Genomic DNA, 12,977 nt, shown 5'->3' with positions numbered 1-12,977 from the left:
GATTAAAAATTATTAATTTATCTTGGTCACAGCACTTTGTAGCACTCCTTTTTGTGCTTTTAAATGGAAAATGAAGCCAGAATTGTATTGTAGTGTGATACCTGAGGGTACACTGAGCTTTGCAGGGTGACAGGATGCTCTGTATTCCATGTGTGTTTCCCTTAATCTTGGCCTTCCACACCAGATATTGATCAGTGGAACAAAGTGATCGAGCAGCTGGGCACGCCCTCGCCAGAATTCATGAAGAAACTTCAACCCACAGTGAGGAACTATGTCGAGAACCGGCCAAAGTACGCAGGCCTCACCTTCCCCAAACTCTTCCCCGACTGCCTTTTCCCTGCTGACTCTGAGCACAACAAACTCAAAGGTGAGAACCTGTAATTATACACAGGGAACCTGTGAACTTAGGCTATTGCACTTTAGCCATTTCATTAGCTTCCAGTATGAGTCTTTGAAGGTCTTTTATTGAACCTTAAGGTGTATGATGTGTGTCGATTAAACAGAGAGTCTTCTTTAGGACATCATAGCACTTATCACTCTGACAGGCAGTCATTCTGCATGTGTTTTTAATTTGTGTAATATACTAGGATATTAATAATTAGAGCTATTTGTATGTATTTTGCTTTATTTTGTATCTTTGTAGTATATTGTCTTATTTAATATAGCTGTTTTGGAGCAACTGCGACTATATAATTTTCTCAGGGATTAATAAAGTATTTCTGAATCTAAATCTGACATTACAGGTGACTTTGCTTCTGACTTTCCATTTAGTTCATTAGGTTTATATCTTTGTTTATAACTTCCACAATTTATGACATTTAAATGTTATTTGCATGTTAACTCTGTAAATATGCTATTCTTATTCTCAGCATCTTAGCTGCTCTGTGAGTACATATCACCTAGCAGCTAAGATGGCTATACATTTTGTTCATTTCATGTATGCTGTAGTATGTCAAAAACTAAGTATAGCCTGCTTCTATAGAATATGAGAGGGTAAGTAGTAGCCAGGTGCTGCAAATTAAATGTACTTGATTAATTTGTCATCAGCAAGTGTGAGAACCCCTATAGAAACCGAAGATTTTAACAGTTTGTTGATCTTGCTGGGACTGGGCATCTCAGCAAATTAACCCCAATGTTAAACAGTGACCATGAACTGTGTACCAAAGTATTTTAGAATCACATGCAAGGCCATCTGTCTGACAGCTAAAGCTTTGGGTGATGCAACAGACAACAATCCCAAGCACAGCAGCAAATCTACACTCTACGCCCCAAAAGTCTCAAATTCAATTCAATTAAGTTATTGCTGCTAAAGGTGGATGCACAAGCTACTGAATCGTCAGGTGTATTTAGTTTTTTAACAGGACTGTACTTTTACATTTTATCTTTGGTCATCCTCCGAGCATCAGTAAACTGCAGTATGTTAATCCTGTACCGTGTGAGCCGATTTCAATCGACTTCTTATGCAGAGTGTTAACTGAGATGTTGTTTCTTCTGTCTCAGCTGAGAATTGAAGGCATCAAAAACATTTCCAGTGAGCTATAAAAAAAATATGCTTTTAAAAAAACATTTTGCTCTCCCGCTCCCACATCAAAGCTCTCGAATGTTGAAATTCTAATGAATCGCTTTTGTATTCAAGCTGCTCCCCGCTGGAGTGACACTGTTAAAGGAATACACCGAAAGAGACAGACAGAGTGAGAGGGTGTGAGACCAAGATGAAGTGTTTTGTGTGTTTTGTTTTGTGACAGGTAGGAAGTGAGTCAGACATGAGAGAAACATCCTTTGGGTTTTATTTATTTTAAACCTTAGGGGGAAGACAAGTCACAGTACTGTAGGACAGAGGGAATGAAAGAGAGGTAGGTAAGGAATAAGGAAAGGTGAAAGGAGAGAGATAGAGGAGCTATTTTTTCACGTTTATCATCTTTTTGATGCTGTGGTGATGCTCAAAGGGTACGCCCAGCTCATCTGTCCGTACTTGCTTCAGCTTCTTCGTTCCTCTGCTCCTGGAGATTTATTTATAGTGAAGGTCAAGTGTGTAGGAGAGGAAGTGTCGTGTGGTTTTAGGGTTTCAATTTCAGATCAGTTCAAAATGGCCAGAGGGTAGAGAGTCTGTGTACTGGTAATGCTTATTGAAATTTTTGCTGATAGATGTCCAATTTACTGCAAACTGCAAACGAACAAGTTGACTGGCAACATCTGCAACAAACAGGCCTAATGCTTCATTAAAAAATACATATGGGACAAACTGAGGAGATATCTGGATGGTTGATTATTAAAGAATTATCTAGCAATAATTCAGATTTCAACTAGTCTGTAGATTAAATACTTAAAACCCAATAAGCCCTATGCACATTCAGAGTGAATTACAATAATCAAGATACAAGAAAAACTATAGCGTGCAATAAAAGTTTGAGATTATTGGCCGACTGTATAGCAGATGGTCTGATACTGCTGTTTTAGAGGACTAGTTTGACATATGTCCTCCTTAGAGAAGCTGTCAGGGCCAAACATGAGAACCTCAGTTTTGTCACTATTGAGCTGGAGGAAATTTGGTTAAGGAAAACAAAAGAAATAAACTGGAAAATAAACAAAAATAAGAAATAAACAGACCTTTCTATTCTCAGGTTGTGAGATTACTGTACTCATCCTCCAGAGGTCACCATTAATGCATCTTTGACTATTAAAGACTATTATTATTATTATTATTATTAGTAGTAGTATTAATATTATTATTATTATTATTATTATTATTATTGTTATTACAATGCTAATTCATTGAATCTTGGATCTTTATTTAATTTTTTGACCATTGATTACCTCTAATAACCACACTGCATGCTTGTATATATTTTAGATGTTACACATATCACAAGCTCCTGTTAATTATTCTCTTTAATCCCTGACATTTCCCGGTCTCTCTCTCTCTCCTCCCTCTTCCATTACCTGTGCTGTTTGACATGTAATATTTTCTTGTTTCATCAAAACATCTAAATATCGGGGGGGGGGGGGGTTTCTTTTTAAAAAAAATTTTCAAACTACAGCAAGCCAGGCTAGAGACCTGCTGTCTAAGATGCTGATTATCGACCCTGCTAAGCGGATGTCAGTGGATGAGGCCTTACAGCACCCCTACATCAACGTGTGGTATGATCCGGCTGAGGTGGAGGCGGTGAGTAGGACTTCAGCAGAGCTGCGTATCGATTACCATCCCAAGCTAAATCCTCCTCACCCGCCCCTCCCATGTTTTAATTTGTACGCACTGATAGTGATTTATAGCATGACTAAACTGCATTGTTTTAACCGCTTGCTATTTTGACAACTTTTGTTCACATCTAATTTGCATTTTTTTTCTCCCTCACTTATATTTTTAGTCTTTAGTGCAGAACCAAACGTTTTTGTAGATTTCTGTAAAATAACCCAAAGTCTTTGCTGGTAAATTTTCATGCTACACTGAAAGATTTATATAGTGGGTTGTTGGGTCTTGTAACATGAGAGGGGTGGTGTTGCTGGTTGATTTGGTGAAATCTGGCGTCTTCATCAGCGCCTCATTAGTATGAGGTGACAGTGAGATTGGGTAAAAAGCCATCTGCAACCCGAAAATTTTTTACAGCAGTACAAGTAATGAGAGCATGACCAGCTGATGAATGTCAGTGCTGCTGTTCTACTACGTGAAATATCCTGTTGCCTAACACACTCACTGTATAGTAGTTTTTCCTCCTTTATAGAAGATTTCATGACTATGGCCTTGTCTTGTCATCTGGTGTCTGATGGTTTTTAAAGATGACTTTGTTGCTTCTGTTGATGTATAACATGGCTGTGAATGGCATTTCAACACGTTTTCTGCTGTTTTCCCCCCCTTCTCTAATGTCACCTCATCCTGATGAAGGCCAGAGATAACATCCAAATATCCATGGTAAATAACAAACTCCCTACATCAAAGAATGCACTGCAATTGGACTTCTTCGACTAAAGAGTGTAAATGAAAGAAGATTTTTTGGACACATGTGGTTCAGTGCTTCTGCCATATTTGAAGATATTTAAAATCAAGAGAAAAGAGACTGTGTAATGCAAAGAGAGGAGCAGAAAATGCCAATCAAATGAAACATCCAGAATATGTGGATATTGCAGTAATCACAGACTGTATATAAAAGATGGAAGTAACTTCTGGGTCTGAGAAGTGAAGCCAGTGCAGAAATGACCCTACTGTTCTCTTGATCTATGATGTATATGTTTATTTAAAAGAGATAATGCATATAAATTACCACATTAAATTCATCATGTTAATATGCCAGATTTAGCCACATGGGCTAATTTTTATGTGTGGCTCGTGCCAGGTTGAATGAATCAACAAAACAATGATTGTGAGCATAATTAAACAGACACAAAAACATGTAAAATAAAACACCAATCTAATATATAATATAAAACTAATATTATTCTTAACTAAAAGTAGCACAGTGCTATTCAGTAAATACTGTACTGACTTTATGGTAACTGTCAGGAGTTTAAAGTCTTTTTAGTACATCAACATGTTATTTTTGTAAATGATGGTTGAAATTAAAGTAAAATAGATGATAAAGTGAGTGCTTTATTGTGCAATTACCTAGTGACTAACTCGTTGGTACTATAAGAGTACACAGTGTCCTGGTTTATTAGTCATTTTCACTCCATGCTTTTCATTTTGTAAATCAAAATGCAGCAGACTTCAAAACAGATATCCACCAACTAATGGGTCACATCAGGGTGGTTATGTCCATCTTTTGTATACAGACCGTGTGCTGTTTTCAGTGGAGCTCAAAGTAACTGTCACATATAAGCAGTCATTGTCAAACTGCACATGCTTCACTCTGCACATAGACCAAAACTCGTATGTCACAGGAAACCTAATCTATTCATTAAAAAAAAAAATCGTAATAGAATACAAGGTTTTAATATTTACTGTAAGAATTTGTTTTGAAGAGAGCTCCTTAGCTACTTCCACAGCTCCACAGCGTTAACATCTACAAACAGTTGGTTTGTCCTGCTGTGGCCGCTCAGTGCTGACCCATAACAGTCCCCTCAGGGTTACACCAGAGAGGTTCCTTGGTGGTCGTGTCACCCACACTGACAAAGATGGGCAGGATTACGATGTCGGAGTCTGGGGAATGAGTGAATGAGTAGTTAGATGGGCTGACTCGATGCCAGTCAGCGTATTCTTGACCTAGTAGACGAGATGACAAGTCCCGTGAGGGAGGGTGTGGGGGGAGAGCACTGCTGCCAGATGTTTTCTTATCTCACTATCCTGTCAGGTATTTAGTCCTGATTATAAAGAATGACCTATTTTGAGACATTTTTTGTTTATAAATGGCAGACAATGAACTTATAATGCATTTTATGGAAGTAATACACTACTGCTTAATTTTTATTTAAATTTAATTCATAATCAACATGTGCCGAACTTTTAGACCCGGCATGCTGTTTGTTTTTTTCCTTCCATTTGCACATTTGAAAGATGCATATTTATAACGTGATCTTGTAAAATCTTGAGCTGCTTTCTGTAGGTATTGCACTTGGGAGTAATGCTAGGCCGTTAGCTGAAATGTTACTAAACTGGAATTGTGTTCTCTCTCTCTCTCTCTCTCTTCTTTAGCCTCCACCTCAGATCTACGACAAGCAGCTGGATGAAAGAGAACACTCCATTGATGAATGGAAAGGTGAGTGCTGCTCATCCGGGCTAAAAATAAAAACTCAACAAAGCACACATATGGTAGAACGATAAAAAGCTGTATATTATATGTGCAGTAATGCACTCGATTGCTGTAATTTTTTAGTGTTACCATGCATTCGAATGATCTTGTTTTTTAGTAGTTAATGGTAATATGAACACTGTCTGCATAGATGGGTGCAGATTGCACATATTTTTGTCACTTAGTGTGTTCTACTACCTTTTTTCGCACCCCTTGCAGAACTTATCTACAAAGAGGTGATGAACTTTGAGGAGAGAACGAAGAATGGCGTTGTGAAGGGACAACCTTCACCTTCAGGTACTCTCAGTGCATAAGCCTAACCGCTCTGTAAGTGAATTTAATATAACCTTACTGGAGTTATCCCTTGTAATTAGAAAAACCCATTGTGCTGTTGACCACATGTCTCTGTCCCTTACATCTCAAGTTAAATGTTGTTCAATTCAGTGATGTCACTTTGTGCCTGATGATTTGTAAAGATTGCTATTCTGTGATTGCTAAAATTGCTTCGTAGTACAGGTTAATTCAAATGCCTTTATGATTGTATGTTTATATGTATTACATTGCTGTGTCTTAAGCTTTGGGTTTTGAGGGGTCTGTCTCAGGAAATGTCAGTCTTAGACTTGGCTATAAATGCCCTCAGAGGACAAAAACTGCTATTCTTATGATGTGCCACAGGATGGCAGTATAGAGTTACTTTGAGCATACTAACCAGCCCAGTCAGCATTTGCCGAGATCCATCTGAAAAAAAAAAAAGAAAGCTGCACTGCTTGTTTGAAACCACAACCACACTGCATGAAAACAGTAAGAAGACTGAAAACACAAGGAGAAGAAATTAAACGGAAACAGACGGCTCAGATCAGAGAACACCTTTCTGGGTGTCCTCTTTCAGTTTATTGTACAAAAGCGAGTGGGATTTTCCCTCTTAGAAAACTTATAAATCATCTCTCACCATAAGCCGGGCAACAAATATCCTTAGTGCCAAATATAGTTAAATAACATGGTGCTCGTTTTTGCTCTGTCTCTCTCGGCCCGTCTCTAGAAAATCCACGAGCTTCATCTTTCTTCTTCTTTCTATCTACTTGTAATTAAGCAGATGGGCCGCTGTATAGCATCTGACGCAGTGCAGGAGCTGCAGACGACAGTGTCTCATTGCAGCATGAAGAGAAGACCTGCAATAACACACAGTCAGACCCACTTTGTGTGTTTAGATTATGATATTTTTAATGATGTTAACAGAAGATTTTTCAGCCCAGTGCTGCAGTATTTATTTGCACGACACCGTGCATTATCTCATTATCTCCAAGAATATGAAGAAATGAGCAACAGTTTAGTGAGTGTGGAAGATATGCGTGTGGGCGTGACGCTGTGATGTGATTCAGACTTTAATCACATATTACTGCTTTTGCCACAGTTTCTGTAAAGGTTAATAATATGAGGTAATGACTTAAACTCCCATCTTATATATCGCCGTGTAACTAGTGTGGATTATTGCACGGTACAGTACTTTATGCTGTGCTCCTCTCACACATGAAGCTTTAACTGTCACTTCTGATTAGTTACCCTATAAAACCGATGCGCGCTATTAATCTTGCTTTATTTAAACAGTTACTCCCAACAGGAAACAGACAAAAACAGCAGACTCACAGCGTGCAAGTCCTCTGCACAAATTACTGCATTTGGTCTGTTTCCTGCATCTGCTTTAAAGTCTTTTTTTAAAGGCTGACAAAGCAGGAACCAACTTCACAGAGGTATAAATTGGTCACTGCGTGCTAATAGACAGAGCATGTAGTCACACACACAGTTCCAATTAGGCTTCTGAGGATGTTGGAAACAATGTAATTTTTTTTATGCATAATATCATTATGTATATTATTTATTAGATCATTAATGTTCAAAAGCAGCAGATTGCTTTTGGGGAAGTACCCCAAGTTCCCTAATATGCATACCTCTGACTTTAAAACAAGGTGATTATAAGATTATTAATATTAGATTATTAGTCTACCCTGTAACCAGCTATATAAAACAAGGACCTGGCCACCATCTCTTCACCCACCAGGTTTTGGACCATGGGTCTTGAAGTTTCAGCATTACTGTGTCCAGATGAATACTCTAGTTATGGATGGATACCCCACCTCATACCCCTAGAATCTATCCATAGAGGGAAAAATCTCTTTTGTAATGGGCTGTAAATATGCTTTATAACATTGGGCATCTATGGGGACTAACTCACTTTGGGAGCCAGGTTAAAGGAATTGGCACTTTTGTGTTGGCTTTATTTTCAGCTCCAGAGGTTGCCATTTGTTACACACACAGACACACAGACCTGTATGAAGACATAAATCATTTTAAGGTATATAATTAAAAGGAAATCATTAAATAGCAGCTTGTTGGCATATAAATGACAACAACAAGCCACGCTTATGAACTGCTGAAACACTGAAAGCCTTTAATGATATTTCCCGTGGAGCCTCCCGGACCCAAAGCTTAATTATCTTTGTCTCATTACAGATGCACTGTGATTGTGATGCCCCACAGATGTTGTAAATGTTGTTGACATCTCTATCTCATGGAACAGCTAATCATGAATCAGCATTTATCTCACTCTAACCTGTGTGTGCACTTGTATATCTCCTGCGACTGTTTCTCTGCTCGCGTCTTGGCCAGGACTCTTTTACGTTGTAACCCCCCGCTGCTGTTGATTCCCTTAGCACAGGTGCAGCCGTGAACAGCAGCGAGAGCCTCCCTCCCTCCTCCTCAATCAACGACATCTCCTCCATGTCCACCGACCAGACCCTGGCCTCAGACACTGACAGCAGCCTGGAGACCTCTGCAGGACCCTTGGGGTGTTGCAGGTGACTAGCCGCCTGCCTACGCAACCCCATGTTCTTCCGAAGGTGAAGAACCCAACAAAAACGACCGCCGGAAAATACAAAGGCAAAAGAAAAAGACAAAAAAAAAAAAGAGTAAAGATCAAAATTAATATATTAAGAACAAAAATATGAGATATAGGAATCTGAATTTATGAAATCTAAAGCCTGTGCATTGTCACTGAAAAACAGCAGCGGTATTCAAGTAAATGAGCTCAGATATATGTTAATGATCCTCTAGTTGCTTTGCTTATATTACCCCTCATATTCTTGTATATGGCATCAGATCAAAATGACCAAGCGCTTAGACTTGCATCTCCTGTAAAGTGCATATTGGCTGGCAGCTGGTCTCCCAATTCCTTACAGACAAAAAAAAAGCAACCAAAAGAAAAGCATTTATGCTCCGATCATTGTGGCAAGGTGGGCTGCCATTTTTGCTCATCACTACTGTTAAATGGGGACTTTCCTCTCTTTCCTCCCCCAGCCCCTCTCCCCTATTCAGCTCTTATTTAATTACACTGCTGTATTTTAACATTGTGTGAGACACCGCCACCTGACCCCCCCCCCCCCCAAAAAAAAGGCTTCCTGATGTGTTTTCATGTGGTAACTCTGCAGGGACACGTTCCTGCTGTTACCAGGAGTGACCCCCCCTCCCCCCTACCGTGGTAATTTGTAAATATTGTAATTCTGTACAGCTGAAGGGCACACAGAGTGGGACTGACGGCCAGTAAACTGGGATTTTTTTCCTTCTATTTTTCCGACTAGCACACCTTGCCACATCACCGCTTTCCACCTCAGTTGCCCCTGCCTATTGCTGTAGTCCTGCATGATTAGATTTAAACAATGCTAATCTCACTGTATGCTAACGAGTCTATATAGAGACTTTTGTTTATATACAATGTAAACTAACTGGGCACAGTAGGACGTGTGAGTGTGTGTGTGTTGGTGGACCACAGGCAAGCCAATAAGACACTGATAAAAGTGGGGGCTGTTTAGGACGTAAAGGGCCAGTACACACAGAAATAAGTTATTCTGATTGTGCTCAGACTTCACGAGACAGCCTTCAAGAAGTCTAATTTGTGTGTAATGTCCCTTTTTATTTCCCCTGGCAGTGTATGATCGGTCCTTTAACCACAGCCCTGCATGTCATTGTTTATCATTAACCCCTCACAGGCACAGGAGTTGGATCGGTTTCACTGTGGAATAACCACAAAGAACCTTTTCCCCTTTTTGTTTGACTCTTTAAAACATAGCAGAAGTGATACAGTGCTGAGTTTTTAAGACAGGTGATGAGTGTTAACCTTGTAGCTATGGCTCGTCTTCTCATCTGCTTTATATCACCGCACACCACACAAAAATGTCGCGACACGAGAAAGCACCCATTAAACGATTTCATAGGCGAAAGATTCTTTAATTTATTGATTTATATATTTTTGATAGATGGAATCTGAACATGGCAAGTGCCTTTTGGAATGAAGCATTGCAGGTGCAGAAATGATATATTTTTGTTTCCCTCTGTTTTTTCTGGTTCTGCCTTAAAACTGTCTGAGCCCCAAAGCTTAACTGTTTTCCTTTCCTCGGTGTTTCCATTAAAAAAAAACATCCCACAAATTTTTCTTTTTACATTTTAATTTGACCTCTTTGTTTTGTTTTTTTAAATTTCTCCTACAAATTAGCTATATCTTCTCTAGCTGGGGTGCAACGCTCAAATATTCACATGCAAAATGCATTTGCACTTTGCAAAGGCTTGGCAGCTGTACTGCTCTAATCTCAAGTCACATCTCACATTTATCTGTGCAAACTCAGTGTTCTTAAATGAAACAAGAATATAAAACAGTTTTTGGCAGACTGAAATAAACTGAGCTCCACTATGGCAGAGTTTATTTCACCCACTGTGAACCTGCATGGGCAAGTTAGGGTAATTTGGCGTAGTAAGACCTTGGAGCTGGATTTATATGGACAAAACATACATAATTCCCTACTTTAGGCATATTTTGTTTCAAAAGGTGTTTTGCGATGATCCGGTAAATGACAGCAATTAGGTCAGATGAAGAACACGAATGCTCACACTGACTTATTGGAGCCTCCGCATGTATGAAATAGATTCAGTCGCTGCCATGACTTTAAGGAGATGTGGAGACATCGTTGCCACATATTTATTTCAGTGATAGTACAAGTCTGTAACTTTCAGTTCAGCTGCTGCTGTACAATGACTCTTTTTTGGAGTTGTTTTGTGTACAATCGCTCACAGTCCTCCACGTTATGGAGATAACTTCAAAAAGCTACTTTGTTAACACTCTTACTCCCTGTGGCTTGTGTATAGTGAACCACACACAGACTAACAGACTAACCTTCGCAGAGCTCAGAGGGTAACTGAGGTTGGCGTCTCCAGAATAAGCTATGGCTAGCTTGGCTTTTTGTTCAGGGTCTGGCCAGGGCAATCTTTTAAAACAGGGTGCAACTTTGATGAAATCTTTTGTGTTTAAAAAAAATGTTTTGATGAATTTCTCACAAAAGGGGCGCAGAGTCGACCTCTACACCACAAACACACAAGGTACTGTTGCAGTTTTTTCTACAGGGCATTTCTAACCATCCGAACACACTCTTCTTTCTGTATCTTTATACGTTCTGGTCACGGAGAACAAACACTAACATTGCTAATGTGTTTTTTCCCCCCCAGTTTTTCTGAATGTGAACTGTTTGATCTTTTTATAAGACATCCCTCCAGACAATTCTGTTGTGATAAAAGGAGCTTTAGTTCGGGTAAATAAAGAAGGAGATTGAGCTGGATTGTCAGCAGTGAATGTAAAAATGAACGGTTTAACAATCACGCACATCATTGATGCTCTGCTCATCAGTGTGTGTGTGTGTGAGAGAGAGAGATTAAATCAACCAGCATTCAACACAAGCTGCGAGTCTGAGTTGAAAGGTGTGATGTGACGTCTGGAGAAATGATTTTGCAACACATGTCTTCATTTTTTTTTAGAATTTTAATACGAGATCATGACTTTTGTGCAATTATTTTGAAGAATGTCAATGGCGAGTAAGCACAGTTGTGTGTTTAGTAGTAGTTCATGTGTGTATTCATGTTCTGTCACTTTGAATTGAATTAGAAAACCACTGTCATTCCAGCTTCTAATTTTTGGGAGGGGGTCTTAAAATGACCTCTTATGGATTCATACACTATGAAAAATGATTACATGTCACACGTTGTCACACAGCTGTGCCAACTTAAAAAAAACAATCTTTGGATCTCCAGCTTGGCAATTTTCACCTTTTTCTTTTAACTTCTATTGTAAATAATAACAGTTCAACAATGCAATAAACACTTTATTGCACTCAGACAGGGAGGCAAGCTACTGCAAGGGGTCGGATGCTAAAATGTTTAGAGTCTTAAATGTGGAACTCTACAATGACGAAACCCTGTATAGCTCATCTGAGTCAGGTGATGTTGTTATTCAGTTCTTTTCTGATTCCTTCTCTCTTGTTTCTTTTACTCCGTGCTGTTTTAATGAATCATTCCTTTGACATTGTCAGGTTTAAAACAAAAAAAATTCAAAAAGAAACAAACAAAAAAAAAAAGAAATGGTATTGTTTCAGGCTGATCTCGAAGCTTCAGGCTATAGCGTTTCAAGTAAAGTCAAAAACAAATGCAAAAGAAAAAGAAAAAACTTACTGAAAGCTGTTACTGTAAACACATTTTAAAGGAACTGTGTATGTAAAAAATATTATGTATTATGTATGTGGTTGAAAATAAACAAAACCTTTGACCTTGGGCGTTCGTGGACCTTTTCTTTTTACCTGGAGACTAATTTAAATGCACTGCAGATTTGTTTCAGGCCTTGCTGTCGATAGGAACCATTTATCCAATCTGTCACTGTGACTCCTACACAGAATCTAATGTGCTTTCAGGCACTTTCAGGTGGATACACAATCTTAAAGCAGAGCCATTAACTAGTTCTCTGACAGAGAAAAATAATGTAGCATGAGAGTGCAGCATGAGAACAAGTGCACTGACCTTTCTCAGAGTATACCAATGAAATGAAACGCACTCGATGGCCACTTTATTAGGTCTACCTGTTTAATAACGCAAATCACTGATCAGCCAGTCAGTGGGGCAGGATGTCAGTGCATTTAGGCATGTAGATATGTTTTACATTACTACCTTAAATTTAAACTATGCATCAGAATGGGGGTGAAGGTTCATTTAAAGTGATTGAAAATGTGGCTTTGTTGTCGGTGCCAAACCACGTTGCAAAACCATTTTTAGAGTTTACAGAGAATGGTGCAAAAAAGAGAAAATATCGAGCGAGTGGCAGTTCCCTGAGCAAAAATGCCTTTTTGATACCAGAGGTCGGAGGAATATAGTCAGACTCCTTAACATGCAGGC

At 39.0% G+C, this 12,977-nt stretch overlaps 1 protein-coding gene across 7 annotated transcripts in view; it reads left to right on the top strand.

Annotated features, from left to right (window-relative positions):
* The window catches only part of mapk10 (mitogen-activated protein kinase 10), a 38,833-nt gene extending 26,471 nt beyond the window's left edge, over window positions 1–12,362 (top strand). For 3 of the 7 annotated variants that reach the window (XM_086301018.1, XM_086301021.1, XM_086301020.1), the window contains exons 9-14: window positions 185–367; window positions 3,039–3,163; window positions 3,881–3,907; window positions 5,624–5,687; window positions 5,940–6,017; window positions 8,434–12,362. In XM_086301018.1, the coding sequence (XP_086157144.1) occupies window positions 185–367; window positions 3,039–3,163; window positions 3,881–3,907; window positions 5,624–5,687; window positions 5,940–6,017; window positions 8,434–8,576 (620 nt within the window). In that variant the 3' untranslated portion in view covers window positions 8,577–12,362. Of the gene's footprint in view, window positions 1–184; window positions 368–3,038; window positions 3,164–3,880; window positions 3,908–5,623; window positions 5,688–5,939; window positions 6,048–8,428 lie in introns of all 7 variants that reach the window. The other 4 variants (XM_086301022.1, XM_086301023.1, XM_086301024.1 and 1 more) reach the window with 4 other exon arrangements.
* Window positions 12,363–12,977: the final 615 nt, after the last annotated feature.

Source organism: Aulonocara sp. 'chitande type north' Nkhata Bay, linkage group LG7, assembly GCF_057382095.1.
Source record: "Aulonocara sp. 'chitande type north' Nkhata Bay isolate Kocher_YH1m ecotype deep benthic linkage group LG7, A_spYH_male_GT1.1, whole genome shotgun sequence".
Lineage (NCBI taxonomy): Eukaryota > Metazoa > Chordata > Actinopteri > Cichliformes > Cichlidae > Aulonocara > Aulonocara sp. 'chitande type north' Nkhata Bay.
Note: the sequence above shows the minus strand (reverse complement) of the source record. Positions and strands in the feature narration are given on the sequence as shown.